The sequence below is a fragment of the Osmerus eperlanus genome, chromosome 17 (assembly GCF_963692335.1).
Source record: "Osmerus eperlanus chromosome 17, fOsmEpe2.1, whole genome shotgun sequence".
Classification (NCBI taxonomy): Eukaryota; Metazoa; Chordata; class Actinopteri; order Osmeriformes; family Osmeridae; genus Osmerus; species Osmerus eperlanus.
In genome coordinates this window covers 4,857,114-4,877,909 of record NC_085034.1, presented here as the reverse complement: position 1 = coordinate 4,877,909, position 20,796 = coordinate 4,857,114, and the positions used below count along the sequence as shown (strand labels likewise).

Genomic DNA, 20,796 nt, shown 5'->3' with positions numbered 1-20,796 from the left:
CTCATCAGGGACATGACGGCCTCGGTTCATTTGGTACTACATGTCTGGTCATGTTGAATTTTCAGTGCTTGGCTTTCTTTCCACAAAAAGCACATTGAGCATATGATTGGCTGGCATAATTGCCTATCCTGATTGGGTAACTTGCAAAGGGTTGTTCAGTGTTCAGGTGACCAGATGGGCTCAAACTCTCGTCTTTGATCTTGCACACTGTCTGCTTATGAAAGCTGATATGCATTTTAATGAACGTCAATGATTTAAAAGGGCTCTTTACAATTGCAGAGTACACATGTTCCTGTTTTTGTCTAACTAGATGGGACAAACAAGTATTTCCAAGCACCAATTGTCTGGAGTGTTATCATTTGATCTAGCAGAAAGGTTTGTTTTGTTTCATATATTGTTTCACAGTAAGAACTTGAGTCAGGATTAAAGACAAATTTATTAACCTGTTTTTTTTCTATATTTTTTTTCATGGAATATTTACACATGCTGACAGGATGAATGTTATAAAGGTTGGAACAGCTGTTAGTCTTCCTATAGTTCATCAAAATGTCCAAGTTGAACACACTAGTAATAACATCAGTTTGGGAATGTGAGGGTCACGGTGGCTTTGTCAGAGAAATGAGAGCCTTCCAGCATGATGAGTGGACACATTACAGTCACACACATATCCTGGATCCAAGGAAGCACATCATTTCCAGAAAAATCCACATACTGTATGGAAAGATGTCTGTTTCTGCCATGAAGCCCTCATACAAGAGAAGTAGGCACATTTACTAGGATCACACGAACATGGAACAGAGTTGTGGTGCGCTCCTACGTTACAGTGAGTAACTACCACAACTGGACACTGCAATACTGAATCTGGCATAGATAAGCTTTCCTCATACAGCAACTACATCCTAAATAGTGTTGGACGGCGTCTCCTTGGTCCAACTAAGAACAGGCGATAGAAAGCAACAGCCTAAACAGACAATAACCAATCTGTTTGTTTTTTAACCCTTCATTGAGACAATCCTGGCTGATAATGCGGTATGACACACACTGAAATAGACCAGTAGCTTTCAAATACTGCATCAACTGTAAAGGTCAAAGTCAAGACAAAATACATTCAACACACTGAATATATACAGTATAGATTTAACACATTTCATATATTTTCCTATCCTCAATACTGTATTTTTTTTTCTTCATGTTTCTGACCTAGTCTATTTTAACAATCACAATTCTTTTTTTCCATTTACAGTGGACATTTAGTTTTCTTCCATGAAGCAGTGTTCAGTGTGACTGTCACTGTCTTCCATTTAGTATGAAGTGATTTCCAGCAGTCTGCTCATGGTACGGCGACATCGTGGTACGGTGGCTCTCAAGGCCAAACAGTGTAGAGTCTTCACAGCTCCCACCTCTGTGTTGTCCAGTCTGATATTTTCACAGCCAAGTAAAGGCTACAATGTTGACCAGTGGCTTGGAGAACCCCCTGCACTGCGCACAACTGACTGCTATGGAATACTAGTATAACACAATTATGACACAATGGAGATAGCCCGGTGCTATTGGCACAGTTGAAAATCACCGACGTCACAGGGGATATAGAAAGAATTTCTTAACCCATAAAGGTTCTTGGATGGAATGTCAGTAGTATCTAGATGTAGGCCTACATGAGAATAGTTTTTTGTTGTGAATTTACATTTTACTATTCAGAGTGAGTAATTCCTTCTTGACATAATGGGCCTATTTCTCTCTTTGATGTTCTTTCCCCCAACGGCAGCCCTCCATCCTCCAGGGGGTGACTGGTTTAAGATGGAACGTGACATCAAGACCTCCCATAGGCTCCAACACCTGTGGACATCAACTGAACTGTTCAATCTGCTCATGGAATCATTTCAGAAACAGATTACAAACAGAGAGAACGAGATATTTAGAAATATGCCCAGCAAGACCTCTTACCTGTGTGTACTACTGTGTTAGGCATTACCACTCTCTGTGGAGAGAGAGACAAGATATAAGCATGCAACATTGGGATATACAGTTAGCAGGATATGGAGCTGCAGTTCAAGTGATCGCCAGAAGGTGGCAGTGTGGTCATCCCAATCACAGAAAACGTCTATGTACGTGCCTCAGATATCTCATTCGCAAACATGGTAAATCAGTTGACTGACTCATTACTGTAATGAAGCAATAAATCAAATGGCACCTGGAGTACCCCAGAGACAGGCAGGTCTGTAGACAGGCCTTGTGATACACTCGGGGGAACTGACGTTAAGTAATTGAAGAACAGTGTCTGAATTTAAGATGTATGCTCATCAATCGTAATCCCTTTGTATACCAAACATGAGATTCAATAGAAGTACACCATCCTGCATTATCTCCAACCCTTCTCCTTCTACCTCTCTCGCCCCTCTCTCATATGGCTGATAATGGGATTCTCAGTGCAGGGAGATGGAGCTTCTGTGATTAATTTAGGCAGGCTGAGTGCATGCTGTGTAAACAACCATTAGTAATTCATGATTCCGTCCACTGGCTCCAGGCTTCAATTAACCCCAGCTCCTGCTAAATTCCCTCCTTTGCTGTCATTCCCTCGCTGTATCGCTCATTCTTCCCGTGTCTTTTCATCATGTTGATGTTGTTTTCAGACACAGTCCTACGTCCTTGTCTTGCTCATGCTTCCGCTCTCTGATTCCGCTCCTCAGCCATCCAATAAAACCAGCGGTGCTAGCAGCAGTCAGGTGCTGTGTAACACGCATCCGATATATTCAAATGGCTGACTCGTGTGTGAAATTATGCTCAGAATACCTGTATAAAGAGACACATTTAGAATTTCTAACATCCCTTTTTTCTGTGGGGTATTTAGAGTTTAGATAGAGAGGTGCAGTAGGCAGCTTTGATATACACCCCATGGAATTCACTGGCTGTTGCTTTTGCTTTAAAGAGAGGTTTTGCAGCTGTCACCAAAACACCAGGGTCTGAAGCTGTAGTACTATTGCCAATAGGATTTAACAGTAGTGAGTTACCATGGTTAATCTTCCCAAACTCAACCTTCATACTGACACAACACCATACAGCGAAGCTAAGCTTGACTGTTTTTCAAGCAGGTTAACATGGAGACTCTACTGCTCCGAGCGTCTCAAGGCAGGTTGAGAATGGAGCAGGTGAGCCTAAAGTCTCAGCTGATCTGAAGGCAGGATGAGATGTGGTCCTTACTGTCTCCCAGCAGATCGTCTGCCATCAGGCCGTCCTGGCGGTTCCCCAGCACGAAGGCCAGGAAGGAGAGGATCAGAGCGTCCATGATGCCCATGATGGCCAGGATGTAAGCCCAGCGGACGGAACACGCCCCCAGGGTGTACTTGTCCGTCTGCTCCCCGCACATCCGCTTCACCTCGTCAGAGTCCCAGCCGTCGGGGTAGATCATACAGCCCAGGATCAGACATGTGCCTGGGACAGGGACAGAGACAGGGCCGAAAGGAGTGTGTAAGGAGGAGAGGGAAAGGATGAGGGACAGACGGAGAGGGATAGAGGGTTCAAGAGAAATGAAAAGAGAGATGGCGAGCAAGGACAAGTGATTGTCACACCACACCTGAGCTCATTGGCCATCTCTCCACTTGCCCTTTTGATATCAGACAGACACGGTGTGCGCGCACACACACACACACACAAAAACCTCACTGTAAGGCTTGTCGATGACTGAATGGGGACTGTCAATCTGACAATACCAGACATTTGCACGGAGCAATAACGGTGTTGTCAGGGGACCATCATCCAATCACGCGGTCACATTACGGGAAGAACAAGTGGATGTCTGCGGTCCAGGGAGTGTAAAGCTAGTTAGCGCTGTCAGAGGCAGAGCAGCTGAAGAGACAGGCGTGTGTGCAGCAGGAGACAGACAACGGATACACAGGTAGGAGAGGACACCCTGCAAATGGAAGCCTCCAAGGCATTCAAAAAAGAGGGGTTAATCTCAGGAAATGACAGAGGGAATACCCCCCCCCCCCCTTCTTCCCCTCTCTTTCACTACCTTTCTTTCTCTTTTCCCCGCCCGGCCTCATTCAAGGTAAACGCCGTCACGCCGAGACGGAGTGGGGATGAGACGATTGAAACCTGAATGAGGAGAGGGGGCCTGTGAGGACGTGTGGAGTCGAGCAGTACAGAGAGCTGTTTGGGCTCAGGACCCCCGCTGGGCTTCCATTCTCTCTAATCTCTGGTTTCCTGCACACACAAACATGCTGGGATACAGATCAGAATGGTTGCAATAATGATCAGAGCAGCTATAATAATCATCCCAGTGTAGGAACACTAATCCACATCCTATGCCTCCAGTATCCACTCACTTGAAATGCATTATTGACAACTTCAGTCTGTTAAATCTTGAACAGCCGACCATCTATCTGGTTTCTGTTACTTCTGTGTTACATGCCTCGACAGCAGTGTTAACTTATGCTAAGCAATGCTACATTCTGACTCAGAATTACTCATGGCCAGGCTATTTTCAGTCTACAGAGAAAATCTCTCGATCTTATCCAGCGCACATTCATCATCTCCACATCCAATACTGCCTGTCCGCCTACCTATCTGTCTCTCTGTGTAAAAACGGTTGGCTAGCCTGCCCTCACCCATCTGATTATTAATGCTCTCACTGATTTGGCTTGATGCTTTTGTTGGTCTGAACTGTTTTTGAACACACTTCATGCACACACACACACACACACCACCCTTTCAACAATCTGTCTATCTGTCTTTTTCCGTCTGCCTGCACACGAGAAGAGAGGAGAGAGAATCTGAATGAGAGCTCCCACGGACATGACAAACCCCTCAGCCCCTCCAGAGAACCTCCAGAAGGTCTGATAATGAACTGTTCTGAAGGTCTACCTTGAAAGTGACTTGGCATCTACAGTAGGGTGGGCCAATTAGCACCTGTGAAGCCAGCAGATGTTCTGCTAACAGCAGCCTCTAAGACCTCTCAGTGTGTGAGTTCTGGTGTTAAAGCACAGTGTCATAACAGCTGGGTCAACAGGAATATTGTGGTAGAGATCCATGGTTGCCAAGGTGACCTTTAGGAGGAAATGGCTTAACCTGTGTGTGCAGTGGGCTAATAATGGGTTGTGCGTGTGAGGGCCCAGTTCCTCTCTAAAAGGCAGAGCACTGCCAGCACTGTCATTTCTGAAGGACACATTAGACACATTAGTGCCTGTCCCTGCTCTTACATTGACTTCCTAATGCATATTTATTACATGTACCTACTTAAGTCATGAATATCCATAACGGGGTGCAAAGTGATTCAATGTATTGGGCTGGCAGTCAGGCGCTGCATATAAGTGTGTGTGTTGGGAGGTGTCTATAGCCTGGGTTCACACGCTGAACTGTGCCCCTCTCTTTCTCACGTTCTCTCTTGTTCTCTCTCTCTCTCCTTCTCGCGCTCCCTCGCCCTCGCGCTCCCTCTCCCTTGGGGTGGGCTGCAGAAGGATAAATGGGGACTTTGGAGTCCCAGCACTCCCCTGGGTGGCTCTCAAGAGACACCCCTGCTCTGCCCTGCTCACCTGATCACGATGGACACTGCATACAGGCTTGCCACAGGCTTGCCTCTGCATCAGGGATCAGAGAGTAGGAGAACATGCAGTTAAACATAGTTAGTACATCTTTTTCACAGACAGTATAGCACATTTATCCCTCCATATATTATCCATTGTTGTGTGTACCTCTGATGGTCTCTTTCTCTACCTCTTTCTCGTTCTGTCTCTCAGTACCTCTTTCTCTCTGTCTCTCTCTGCCCCTAAGCACCTTTCTCTCTGACTCTCTACCTCTCACTCTCTCTGTCTCTTTCTCCTTCTCTCTACTCCCCCCCTCTCTTTCTCCTAGAGGCTGCCCTGCAGATTGAGTTAATGGAAAGGCATCAGAACCTGGACCCCTATGACATACACACATGCACACACACCCACACACACGCACTAACACACACACACACACAGTCAGCTCTTAATCATGCAGCATTACACAGGCTCAGCTCTCTGCTCTCTTCCTACGTGGTTGCTCAAATGCCATGGTGATTGAGATTGTGTGCGTGAGCGTGTGTGTGCTTTGGAGATGATGTGTGTGATGCATGGCAAGGATGAGCCAGGGCAAATGGGAGGGAATTAACTGAGGCAAAAACTGACAGATAAAAGCAAGCATTGCACCTCCCTCTCCTCCTCCCTCTGTCATCCTGAGGGGTAGGGGGGAGTGTTTATGGCTGGGTGTAATGAGGCAGGGCAGGAGATGTGGCGTGGATGACAAGCTGCTGTCTGCTGCATACACTCCAACGTATTAACACTGCTCCATTCAGACCAGCCTGCCCAGTCAGCCGACCCAGTGAATGAGTCAAGAAAGGAATGAATGACCCGATGAATTCGTCAATTGTAATTACTCATGGAGAATTCATGGAACAGTGTTTTATAAGTCTTCTAACAAGAATAATGCATTTTAAAAAGCGTATTTTTTATTTTATTTTTAATTGCTGCGATTTAATGACCGCAAGTGATTCTAACTGAGAAGGAGCTGTCCAAATGTGAGGTGCTGAAACACTGAACGAAGAGTGGCTGTATCCTGGTCCGCCCCCAGCTGCTCTGTATCTCAGACCAGAGCAGCCCTCCCGTCTGGTCGCTCTGTATGCAGGCACACAAAGCTATCTGCATGGTCCTTTCTCTCCTTCCCTCCCCGACACCTTGTTTCTGTTGTCACTGGGGCTGATAAAGATTCTACAGGCAGGAAAGAAGAGACACTACAGATAAAGGAAGGGACGAGCGAGGAGATAAGAAAGAGGGTAGAGAGACAGAGAGAAAGAGAGAGAGAGAGAGAGAGAGAGCGAGAGGGGGGGACTAAGGCGAGTGGGTGATTGTGAATGGTGTTGGTCTGCAGGGCTGACGGAGAGGAAGACGGATGGACCGTACAGTGGTGAGTCCCTCAGGAGGGGGAGGGGGACAGGGCGTGCACACAGAGCAGACAGTGGTGCAGCGGAGATGACGAGACGGAGAGGGAGGGGAATACCGAGTAGAGGTCTGAAAAGGAGTTGCAAGGCTGGAATCCCAATGGACCTCGTATGACATGAAGCAAGAGGAAAGGGGGTGTTGAGAAATGCAGAACTTGACGGGAGCGCTGGTGAGTCCAAGTCAGGCCCTACGGGCAACTAAAGTCAGGGCTCATCAACACTCATTTTGTTTAAATGTTGAGATCAATGTAACTGCTTGGTAGGCCTCAACAACAGACTGTTCATGTGTTCTAGATGACCTGAGTGGCCCATTTCTGCATGCTCCCTATGGAATGGTTTTGCCATAAAATTGATTGAATAGGAAATTTACAAGCCAATCATTTAGTGTTGGAGCAGACACCATCAGCCCTGGTTACTATCAGGCCTGGCGGAGGCAGTAGCTCAGAGTTATAGTGTTATTAGCTTGTCATCATTTCCACGCCAGAGGAACAAACTGATGCCCTCAGCACAAGGTTGTACATGCTTTAATTGGAACCATAACTGTAAGAGAACACCAGTCATATCTCCCTCTGGAAAGTATTTTTGCTGATTAAATAAAATAAGTAATGTTTGTTGATGGTAAAAATAATGATCTGCATAAAGAGCGTAAAGGGACCTCCGTTTACCCTCATCAAAGCACTTTACCTGTCAGCATCTGTCACATCTGGAAAAGCAGCTTCATGAAGATTATTTTGCAATGACAAATAAAAATGGTCAACATCACCAGTTACTAGACAGAGCTATAACAATTCTTCATATTTTTATCACATGATCGGTAAGTCATTTTGCTAATCCTCAAGAGCTTATGTTTCCTGTTTAAACTATTTCATAAGGCACACTGCTTCAACGCAAAGTTTCCAAATGCTAGGTAATACAAGGGATCTAATATCTAGCTCAATAGTAGATGTTTTGAGCTTCCTGAAAGCTGAGATTGGATTTAAGAGTAATATTTGATACTAACTGATCTGCTGCAATCTTTGCTTTAGATAGTACCATTCCACCAATGATGAGAGACCAGCTACTCATAATAAGGCTCGCCACAGTTGCGATGTCACACTTTAGCTTCTCCCATTGACAGACAGAAGGGGCAGATGCCGCATCGTCATGGTGACTGGCTGCCTGCTGTCAGTCCTGTGATGCGTACAGTGAGTGATGAGCATCCAACTGTCAGCTGCGTCCACATGCAGCATGACATGGTGGCATAGCTGCTGTCAATCACCGGCATCTCTCTCATCCCCCCTCTCCTGACCCTCCTCCTCTTGACTTTCTCTCCTCTGGTCTCTTCCAGGACACAGCACGAGCAATGCCTGCCACACGTCGCTTCCCTATACGAGTGCCATTTTTGACACTCAGTCAGACCCGCTCTCACATAGACAGTAGGACTACACCCTCTCAACATGCTCAAAAGGAAGGCAGAGTTATCCACCATTGCCCGGAGGACACCGTTTACCTTGAACCTCTAGGGCGGAGGGAACATAAGAGGTGATTGGGAACAGGTGTCCCGATTAATTACGGGCGGCAGCCAGAAGACCTGCAGAGTAACAAGCTGCTACCAAGGAGGATCCTCGGCGACGAGCCTGGCAGTCTCAGATAAAACGGTCTGAGTTCATACATGTGTGCTTAATCAGGGAGGAGAGCAAAAACACTACAAATAACGTTTTGATGAAATAAAAGCACAGGGGTTATTGCAAGCCTATTAGGATAGGTCCCAACAAAGACAGTGACACGGAGCTGCTGGTTGTCATGGAGACCGACATGCTTCTGACCCCCTTAAGGGTGCTCATGTTTTCGTTCAGGGTCAAAACATTAAACAAAAAAACATGTGATGTGCACTTGAAACAATGTCCCTGTGCGTTGGATATGTTTGACAGAAACGACGTCCCATCACCTGAGCACGTCTCCATTCAGGACATGAAAGGGAATCAGCTCTCATCTCTGAAAGTGAATCAGCTCTCATCTCTGAAAGTGAATCAGCGCTCATCAGGGGCGGAGCTAGACTCTCAGTACAGTGGGGGCGGAGCTTCATCACGGAGCCCTCTGCTACCAAGTCATTTTTTAATTAAAACCGTAAAAAAAACGGTTAAATATCTGATGAATGTACATGTTGTAACGTATCACTTGTTGAGCCAAGTAAGCTTATATGTCAAATTAAACACAAATAAAAGCCACATTTTTTGACAAATTTGTATTTACGAACACAGAAAACAGTTTGCCAGTCAAGTAAAAATGTTTCAACACCACAGACAACGACAGCTGATTGATAGCCATGGTGCTGAACAGGCCAAGTACGCTCAATCAGATGATGAGAAGTACGATGTGAGAGGAGCACACGATGCTACCACACTGCTCCTACTATCTCGTTCGTTCTTTTCTTTTTAATGCGCTCGATTTACGTTCTCTCAATTTTCGTAACTATTCTCTTAAGTGCTATATCTACGGCGCTGCCACTGTCTAACTGTAATCCCTGGATAAATATTGTCTAATTACTGGAAAAAACGAAAAAGCTACTTGAAAAAGAAGCAGACAGAAGGGTTGCATTATGCATTTGAAGGTTAAACTGTCAAAATGTAAGTAAGTGATGCAAGATCAGTGGTGTTTGAGGGGCCCCTTATTGGCACGGGGCCCTGGGGCGGCCGCACCCAAGCACCCACGCTATCTCCGCTACTGGCGCTCATCTCTGAAAGTGAATCCGCTGCCATCTCTCCCAGCCTCCTCAAACAGAGTGACGGTGCTCTCGAGGTGCCAGGTGACTTCAGCAGCCCCTCTAAACGGTTGACAGACGTCAACCGCGCCTCTCTCAAAACGTCACCCCGCTGCGTTTGAAGCTCGGTCTAATATTCCTCTGATCTGGGTCGACAGCAGATCTCTTTCCCTCTCTCTCTCTCTCCCTCTCCCCCCTTCTCTCTTCATCTACTCTTCTCTCTCCCCCTCTTCATAACAATGAAGACCTGAGAGAGGACATAGATAGCTTACTTAGGGTACCAACTGACACAGTTGCCCACTCACGATAACTTAGAAGGAATCCATCTGCCATGAAAAGTGAAGGTTAATGTGAACCAACAGTGTACCCAGGTGATCCCTAACAGCTTCAGGGGGAGGCAGAATGGCCCGGATGGTTATAAGACACACCTTCAACATCCCTATGGTGTCTTCCCACAGTGCACCTTTCTGGGCATTTTTTTTTTTGTTGTCATTTTAGCAGACGCTCTTATCCAGAGCGACTTACAGTAAGTACAGGGACATTCCCCCCGAGGCAATTAGGGTGAAGTGCCTTGCCCAAGGACAAAACGTCATTTGTTACGGCCGGGAATCGAACTGGCAACCTTCAGATTACTAGCCCGCTTCCCTAACCGCTCAGCCACCTGACTCCCTGGCCATGACTGTGATCAAGGGCTCAAGCCATGTTCCCGCCAATCGCCAAAGGAGGGGAGATGCGGGCAAACGCTGCCGCTGTGCCGTTTCTATGGCAACCCCAGCCAGGGAGCGAGCGGGTGGCCGATCGAGCTTAGGAAGAACACGGACTGCAGAGCTCACAGAAACTAACCGCCTACCAGGGCTTGCTCTCGTCTGGGATCTCTGAAAGGCAGTCCTCACACACACACAAGAGACTACACGACTGAAGCAACAGTAAAAAAAAACTACAACAATGACAGCCAACTCATAATATCTAGTCACAGTCCTTGTCTTACGAATGAGGGGGGAGAACGTTATTGGAGCCCAAGAGACCTACTTCTGAACACAGATGAATTCTTTCCAGACTCCCTTGAGTATCTGCCTCTTCCGTTGGGATCAACACAAACGCACGCACGCACACGCAAAGACGTCTCAGAGTCTCTGTGCTAAGTTTATCAAACAGCAACCTCTGCTGCGCTGCCTGCTAGATGAAGACAGGAGCCGTTTGATGTCCTCCCAACTCAGCCCTCATTTGTATTCTCCGCTTGCCCACAGTTGTCGGCAGAGCTGTCTTTGATGGAAGGCTCTCTGTCAACATCATTAGCGGTGTTCTCCTCATGGTGAACACGCTCTCATTTGCACCTCAACGCTACTTCTGCTGCTTTACAAAGCAACAACGGCGTATATCAAGTAATTTCATTCCTTTGGTTTGGAGAACATTGGGAGTCCTTTACTTTTGCAGACTGACCCCATTATGGTGCGAGCTGATGCCACATGCAGTTCCTACCATACTGGTTTAACTCCACTACAAACAGACAGCACCACATTATTGCCCCGCAAAGGACAGGAATTCCAATTGAGTTCATCAACAGTTTTCAATGTACAGATTAAATCATGTACAGTTTTCAATGTACAATTTGACAGACTTCAAACATCACCGTCAGGTCTTTCACTAGCCCTTTAAACCTGAATGTTTTTTCAATATCACTAGTCTCCAAGACAAATACCACCTTCCAAGGTAATATATTCCAGTGACATGACTATGTAGTCTCTGAAACAGGCCCAGTCAAATGCCATCTATTATGATGTATTGACTGATGAGAGGAGATAATGGGGAATCCAGTCATCTTATATAGATCATGGCATGAGAGGAGAAGCAGTCATTGGTAGTCTAAAATCTGATTTGTTTAACCCGTGGAGCAACCAGCAAATGACTGATAAGGCATAGATCAGCAGTGAGAGAAAAAGAGCGAAGAGCAAGAGATGGGGGGGGAGAATAGAGAAATAAAAAGGAGAAATAAAGCTAGGGAGGGAGTAAGAGACGGAGAGAGACACGGAGAGAAAGAAAAAAAGGAGGAGAGGACCGAGGCTTTGATCCCAGGTTGCACATGCTCACACGACTCATTTCCACACGCAGACAGAACATGGACCACGACCGAGGTTGAGCACATCAAAGGAGAGTCACCATGTCTTTGATTTCTCTGGAAGCTTAAAATGGATGCGTGAAGAGAGGGGATATCTGGAATGGAATGCTGAGGAGGGGAGGGTCCTCCCTGCAGAACGCGTCCCAAACACCCGATATCTGTATGGTCTCACAGCCTGCGTCCAGTCACAGGTGTTGGAGCGTTGGCAGCTGGTTGTCCACGCTGGAGGGTATTTGTCCAGGTGTTGCCAACATCACCAAAGCTCATTCACCCTCAATCACTGAACAAGAGATCATTATTCATGGCCTAACAATGACAGCCAGGTGTCACACCTGGCACGCTAGAGATTGATGGATGAGAAATATAGCTGCATACACACAAACACTTACCAGCCTACACTTTGGCGCAGGCATACACACACATACTCACACTCAACCATCCCTCATCCCAAAATACAATCCCAGATGCCAAAATCAAGAATGTGTGAACACACACACACATCAACTCATTTACTGCAGTCTTGCTTGATTTTGTATTTTGTGTGTTTTTTTTTTTACAGGTCGCGTTGCCCTTGTCCTCCAGCCTGGTCTCAGGAGGAGGGATAAATCAGTCGGCTTTCTGTTGCTTTGGCCTGGTGATCAAGATAGACTTAGATGGAACATTTATAAAGCCAAGCGCTCCTCTGGAATCAGAGACACAGGGGGCAGTCTGGAAGAGACTTGGGGACAACATCTACAGTCTGATGATAAAAAAAAAACACTGCCTAATCTAGTTGGAAGGATCAAACACAGTTTTGATCCAACTGCTTTCAGTTGAACACACATTTTTCAATTATGAACAGGCTAAGCAGCCCAAATAAAGTTGACAGGTGTAGCTCGGGTGGTGTCATGTAGCCCCTTCCTATCCAACTTCTATTCCATGACAATATTCATACAAGGTTCAACCTAAGAACATGTTTCAGTGTTTTTATGTTATGTGTTTGCATGCTAAAAGTTGGGGTTGTTGTTGATAATTATCTCAGTTTCCTTGTAACCCTGGATAGCCTCATTGCCTTGGGCAGCGATATGAACACTACCAACTGCATTCTCGTCCTAATTATGAAACGTGGTTAGCTAGCTTTACATCGTAATTATGAAGAGTGTGAAGTGTTTATTTCAGATTGTGTTAAATAAACAGACTGAGGCAGAGGGGGAAAAAAACGAGACAGAGATAAAGAGAGAGAGGAAAGGAACTATCTGGAGAACATCTCAGTCTGTCCTGTGGTTGAGTAGCTGAAGTTTGTTGGAGTGATCCTGAGGTGTGCAGCATTGTGCATTTTTCTTTGTTAATTTCAGTTGTCTGGTTTGAGGACACATCCACAGCATTCATGCAGTTATGTACTGGCTGCTATCCCCAGACTCCAAAAATTGAGCACTTTTTAAGCAAGGCTTTCATTTGATCTCAAACCACTCAGAGGGAGACCAGAAATACAAAACTCCTTCAAAGGCTTTCATTCATGCTTGACGGACCATTAACTGTTCTCATGAACCAGTGTTATGCACACATCCGGATGTGCGGATGTGTGCTTCATAAGGGGATTTTCAAAGATAACTGCTGATATCTACGGGGTCATGTTCAGTTCATTGTAGGCTATAGCATTTGAGGTGCATTGCAAAAACCACCGCAGCAGCCACATCTACAATGTTAAATCCATGTCTATTAAAGTCATTGACCTAAGGAACACTTAGTCATCCAACTGCAACATGGCCATTCGAAACGTTGAGTTCAAACACTGAGTCACGTTTATGTATTCAAAAACACAGTCCTTGAAATCATTGTTAATCAGCAAACAAACCGGTAAGACTGTCGGCTGCTCTTAAGCTGTATGTGGGTTTTAGACTTGCAGGGTCTTCCCCTAGTTGTCTGAGGTTGTGTCAGGTTGTTGGCTGCACCCGACAGGGACTCTCCTTCAAAAGGATTAAGTTGTTGATATGTAGGTCTCTAAGCTACGGAGATGAGCTGCCCAGAGGCAGAGCTGCAATTAGGACCTGCCCCTCCTCTTCCGCCACTAATTACGCTGGAGGACCAGGCTAATCAAGTCTTAACGAAGTGCAGACTACTTGGCATGGATATCACCTGACAATTGGCCTAAATAGTGAGTCCCAACTGCAGCGTCCAACCTACACCACCCACGGCTCGGGATCCAAACCTCCGCAACACTCATGACCCCAGCGAGAAGGCCTGTGTACTGCAGCGGTGTAATACATGATTAGGCCAGTCGATAGCTGCAGATTACAAGCCAAGTGGGTCAAATAAGAGTTATTTTTACACACTACTGGAAGATGCCTAGACTTCTAACATGGACAGTTTCACTTAACGACAAACCCGTAGATAACCAGAGTTATTATGGACAGTAAACTTTCCCTTGAGAAAACAGAAAGAAAAGGACAAACTGTATTCTGTTCCTTTCTGGGACAAGCTTATGCTCCTTGAGATTATCACTTTCCCCTGCGGGGGGATTTGTCACTGATCCCTTGTGCAGTGGAGAGCAGTAGAGCTATTTAGTGATGCTCCCTAAGGAATACATAACACAAGGAAGCAGAGAGACACCATTTCTATTGCAGAGGATAACTCTATACACATCAATTCTGTGCACATTCATTTTCTACAGGTTTTTCCAACACCCACGCACACACACTTATATAGTCTCTAGACTACTACACAGCACACTGTGAATACTAACAGTACCTAAAGATGCCAATCTCCTCAGGTGAGCCATCATGTGGCTCCCCTGTTGCTAGGTGCCCCGCCGCTCCATGATTACCTTGATTGGGAGAGTTAGGGTGGTTGGTAGCATGAGATACAGGCCAGGCTGACACCTCAACACCCTACAGGGACTATGCAACAGGCCCTTGTTATCTCACCTGTCAGACGCCCCAGCAACCGGAGTGAGTCCGCCCGGGCCTAATCTCCTCATTCGCTCTCCAGTTTAAATGGCCAGAGAGGAGGAGAAATGCTAACAGAGCAGAACCACCCAACCACACGCCTGAGCCAAGGGCATCAGCCTCATGAAGCATGCAGGAAACACTGCAAGGCTCCCACCACAGCAAAGAGGTCGCCCCACACAAACAGACTGAAATTCATCTTTAGGGAATGGGAGACGCACAGAGGAAGACTCTCATCCAGCAAATCAAGGGTTTACTTAGTCGTTCCGCTGTGGAGGTATTTCAACGGAAATCCAGATGCTGCTGAAGCGACTTTGAAAGCACTTCTGGGTATTTTACATTTACATTTAGTCATTTAGCAGACGCTCTTATCCAGAGCGACTTACAGTAAGTACAGGGACGTTCCCCCGAGGCAAGTAGGGTGAAGTGTCTTGCCCAAGGACACAGCGTCAGTTGGCATGACCGGGAATCGAACTGGCAACCTTCGGATTACTAGCCCGATTCCCTCACCGCTCAGCCACCTGACTCCCATTTTGATAACACTGTGAGTTGTTTTAATGATGGAGTACTATACTCTGCACTCAAGAAGGTCTACTATCAGCAACTTTTTTAATTGCCACGTCAGTAGGGACTATGACCCTCTGTCATGTATGGTAGTTTAGAGAGCAGTGTAAGAATATGAAATAATGTTACATTACATTAAGACATCTTTATCCCTATCTAAGAAGAGATTGAAGGGTGATGTTCTTTTCATTGATGTGGTAGAGAGCTTGGACAGTATCTCCTGCCTCGCTCCTCCACTTGCAATCTTTTGTCTATTTTAAAATCGCCCTACCAACTGTTCTCTCATCAAAACTGTCAATCACACTTCAACCCATTAAGACCTTGTGGCTCTTCAATCAGACATACCACTAGCCTGACACTGCATCACATAAGCCTTTACGCTTACATATCTGTAGTTACAGTATATAAAGATGGATTATTCAACAAAGGGACGGCAGGAACTAAAAGGAGACACATCGGCATGTTTCTATATGAGGTCCATTTACTGAAGGCCGAGTCCAGTGTCATAAAAAGTTGAAAATGTATTTTCTTTCTTTACATTTGCCACTATCCCCCCACAACGGCCTTGTCAATGCCCCTCAGCCTCCAAAGTCATGAGCACAGCTGAAATCAGACACCCATGAAATCTGTCAATCATGCTTAAAGCTAAAAAGCCATTCATTTTCAGCTCATGAGCAAATGACTAACATGTCATTAGTACTAATAAATGATTTATCATTTCATGGTTCCTCTCAAAAAGGTTTGATGAAACTCCAAACAACGATACCATTAGATCACAACTCTAAAACATTTCCCCCAACTTTGAAAGAAATTGAACAATTGAAATGGAAAATACGTTTGTAGTTCCCGTAAGCACATTTTAGTACCCAGGATATGCAAACACATGGCCAGGGCTCACACACAAATGAACTAGTGGCAGGTACACAGGTAACACCTCTGTGTTTGGCTGGTGTGACCATCATCTCACATATGATCCGCAGGGACACACATAAACCAACTTCTTCACTTCAGAACGTACGGCCCCAGTCTCACGTGTGCCCCTCGTCACTCATCCACAGGGCAACAGCTCTAAGTGGCATACTGATCATTTGGGAGTAAAGATTGAAAACACACATTTCATGCCTGGTAGAAACAAAACACTACTTCCTGGAGCCAGAGTGCATTTACATTTAGCAGACGCTCTTATCCAGAGCGACTTACAGTAAGTACAGGGACATTCCCCCCGAGGCAAGTAGGGTGAAGTGCCTTGCCCAAGGACACAACATCATTTTGCACAGCCGGGAATCGAACCGGTAACCTTCAGATTACTAGCCCAACTCCCTAACCGCTCAGCCACCTGACTCCCTGGGGGATTTTGAAGCATTATGGGGGATTTTGAAGTGCATACAGTACATCCCTCGTGTTTTGAGATTCCATTAATCTATGCTCTTTAGGCACTTCATGACCTTTAGATGATACGACTGTGGATGCACTCCATGGCTTTCAGAAGAGTTCCAAAGGGCTGTTATGTGATTCAAATTCTCTGAGTCTCGTGCTAAATTCCTTTGGCCTTGCAGTGCTTTGATTCATACAGCTCCACAGCAATAACTCCATTCCACTTTTACTCTGTGTTACAAAAAAACACTCTCTGAAGCCAAAACCATCCCTCCTCTCACTCCTCGCTGTGTTTTCCAGCCAATCACGCGGCCCTGACCCTGCATCCCGTTCTACTTCATCGAGAATGTGATTCAGCTGCAGGCTGTCCCTCTCCAGGCATTGGTGTGCTGAGCAGTGGAAGGCTCAATACGCTCAGAGTGCTGGAAAGTGATCTGGCTTTCATCTAGTCCATTTACAACTCTGCCAGATGACCGAATGGCTGTGTCCTAGAGAGCCCCGACTAATGGCCTTGAAGGGGATGTGTCTGTGCACTTGGGTCCATAGGTTTGTGGGGAAGAGTGTTTGTGTGTGTGAATTTGACTGTTTCTAAAGGTTTCTGTGTGCGTACTTTGTTTATACGTGTGTGTGTGTGTGTGTGTGTGTATCTCTGGGGCTCTTGATTGGTCACATTGCTTTAGCACAGTAATCCCCTCAGACCCCGCCTGTACGTCACAGTACTGCTGAGAGGATAAGAGCAAGTCGTTATCCAATGAGTTTAGAGCGGGGTCTATTGGAATAACTCTTAGGGTTGTAAGGTTTTGTGTACAGAGATAGTGTACAGAGACCAAGGTTAACTGAACTGACCCCATCCGTAGATCAGTAGTTGCAGTAAACAATCACACACACACACACCCCCGGACAGTGTTTGGGAGCCAGACAGTGTCCATGGCTGCTTCCGATTAGAAACTCTGCTTTGTGCTTTTCTAGAGAAAAGCTCCCTTGATCAATAAGACACTTGCAATCAAATGGGTTCTATTATGTTTGCTTTTAATGCCAACATCCTCCTCAAGAGGCCCATTTCCTGGGCACTGAGTGCAGCTTTGAGCGGAACACTTTAGCCATGCGGGGAAGCCAGGAACCAGGACCAGGAAACAAACTTAAGATCACTCAATTCCTTTGCTTTGTTTTCTTTGGAAGGAATTTCAAATAATAATAATACCTTTATATCTAGGTGCCTTTCAAGGCCCTCAAGGACACGTTACAGCATAAAAAACACATTAACAAATGCGTTTTAATCTTAGTTTTAAACTGGGAAATACAATCCAGCTGACAGGATATACAATGGTAGAGAGTTCCATAATTTTAGCACTGCGTCTGGGTCGGACTGCCAGCCAGGTTTGCTGAGCATCAAGCTGCTGCCTGGTGTCAGGCAATGCCAGGATGCCTGCCACTACACAGCCCCGGCTGGCACTCAACTCATCCTAATTCACCAGAGAGGGAGACAGAGAGGGCTCTGAGATTTGATTGTCACAGAATAAGTGCTTGTCATTGACCTTGCAGACTATTCACCCAAAGAAGGGGGCAGCCTGTCAGTCAAGGTTAGCTGTTAATACACTTGACTTACGTACAATCGAGACACCAACTTTGATAGCACATCTCATACATATCTAGAATAGTGTTCAGTGAATAACCACCATCAAACTCATCCTGTTAGTCTATCCTATGTTCAGAGAGGTAGCCCTGAACTTGTGCAGCCCTGCACAGCAGCACATTACTATGGTCAATTCCTCATGAAATCCCATCTGACCCCATCGAGCTTAAGAGGGTTTGGACCTATATAAAACCAGGATTTATGGATTCTCAGAGATGTAAAGTCCCTTACATTGTTGCCAATTACAGTTTCTATGGAGAAATGTAATAGCCAATTCCACAGTGCTACAAAATGACATTTGAGAAAATGGTAGGTGAAAGACCCCCTTCAAAAAGACAAATATTAAGTGAGTTCACTGAGGATGAAGACTATGTGGTGAATACTGAAACATGTCATGTCTGGGAACATAGCACTGTGATAAATCCATAAGATAGTAGGAACTATGAGGAGTCCATTTTCTGTACAGACGGCTTCCCACATCATAGAACTCTACACAGCTCGTAGCCGCAACACACTTATTCTGTTGTGTTTCCTCAAAAAATACAAGGATAGACATAATAACTGTTGGATTCATAAATCATTCTTTACACCTGAATATTTGGCAGTTTATTATTACATCCATTCCCTGTGGTAAGCCCAAAAACAAGCAAAGCAGGCACTGACACAGAGGAATACAAACTCGCTTTCATCTGCAGAAAAAGAGGAAACACAAACAGTGTTGCTCCTCATTAGGCTGGCTTGTGTTTTAATTTTGCCCCAATGATGCAGTGCTGCTCTGGATTTTACTCCAGATAATATCAGTGGTGTTGTTTGTGTAATTGTGCAGGAATTATCACTGGGGTGCCTGTCATTACAAACACACATAATATGGTTGACCTACATCTGATGAAAATGTCACCCACTCAGGAAAGCTGAGGAATCTTAGACTCATTGGACCATTTTTTTCATTAAATCATTAATTCATCAGTGGTCATTCATTTTATGGGACATATCTATTAAACCATAGAACATGTCTATTTTCCATGATGTTTATTTTTGAATATATAATATCTACAGATTTCATTCTTATCATTATGGAACAGTAATGTTTACTTGAGGCCAAATTGCAATATATTGAGACGCTTCATTTCACAGCTGGCTAACAGGCATTAATCTACATATAGGCTACTTAAAATGCATAGCAATTAAATGTATGCAGTGCTAATGAGGTGTTGACAATACTTTGTCAACAATTTTAATGTTTGAACTCCATTGTGCATCACTATATAAACAATTATTGTAAATGTAGCCAATAGGTAAGTGTTACATACTTTATAATCTACACTTGATTCGGACTGCACATCAGGATTAATGTATGAAACTTCCAGGAATGACCCTATACCTGAAGGCATCAATCCACTTACCTGCGGCCAGTTGCATCCAGCCGCAGATCTTGTACACCGTCCCAGTACTGCAGAAGAAGAAGAGAGCGAAGCAGCCAATGCAAGACAGGACCAGTACCATGGACATCCCGATGAAGAAGGACGCTGCCTTGAACGCGCCGGAGGGGATGGTGCTGAACTCGGTGAAGCTGCCCTGACAGGTCAGGTCCCGGGACAGTCCGTTCCCTATACAGTAATGGAACAGACCGAAGTAACCAGCCTGCGGCGTGTCTATACCGTCTCCAATCCAGTAGGGCTGTATGAAACACACCACATTGACTATGGCGAAGAGGATGGTGAAGATTGCCCAAAGAACCCCAATGGCGCGGGAGTTCCTAACGTAGTTGGTTTGGTAGATCTTGGCAGCCTCCGAGGCAGGAAGCATTGTTGCAGGAGCACCTGGCACCATTATTTAGTTTTAGCAGATTTGAGACGCGACTTTCTACAATGACTATCTCACCATTCAGTCAACATATCAAAAACGATCACAATATAACATGCTAAGTCCATGACATAGGCTCGAGCAACTCCTTCTTGCGACTACGTTGCCGATGCAAGTCCAGCTTGCTCTGAAAGGGTTGTAAACTTCTCGGTCACTCTCTGAGCCCCAGCGTCACCTGACCCATTCCTTCCGTTACCATCGTCTTCACTAAACGAAACGATGAATGAATATCATGAATGACTGCCAATCTCGGATTAATTGTGCATTCCAATGTCTGCGCCTTCACAGTGGTCACCAACCGCAGCAGCTCTCAACTAATTAGTCGTCTGAGCTCCATAGCCTATTAAGCGCATAAAAAGGTGGTCGAGGCTAGACCAATGCGAAAAAATACCCCTACCTGGGTTGACCAAACCATCCGATGTGTTGTTACCTACAATCTCAGTTATCCCTGGTTGAGGTTGATTAAAATCAGCGATTGGAATATCTGGTCACTGGCCATAGGTAAGGCGGTAAGGAGGTAAGGAGTTATATTCGTTCGTTTATCTATAACCTAGCCTAATTCCCAGAAACACCTGTTTTTAAAGCAGGGACTAACAGAAAACGCATCGACGCCCCTCTCGTAGCCTGCTG

The 20,796-nt window shown here is 45.5% G+C and overlaps 1 protein-coding gene across 1 annotated transcript; it reads right to left on the bottom strand.

Annotated features, from left to right (window-relative positions):
- Positions 1–417: 417 nt before the first annotated feature.
- On the bottom strand, positions 418–20,688 carry lhfpl3 (LHFPL tetraspan subfamily member 3). The gene is made up of 4 exons (XM_062483707.1): positions 19,707–20,688; positions 3,199–3,429; positions 1,945–1,978; positions 418–1,836 (listed from the first exon to the last, which is right to left on the bottom strand). Exons 1-3 carry the CDS (start codon positions 20,131–20,133, stop codon positions 1,962–1,964), a joined length of 675 nt encoding a protein of 224 aa, XP_062339691.1. The 5' UTR covers positions 20,134–20,688; the 3' UTR covers positions 418–1,836; positions 1,945–1,961.
- Between the last annotated feature and the right edge of the window lie 108 nt (positions 20,689–20,796).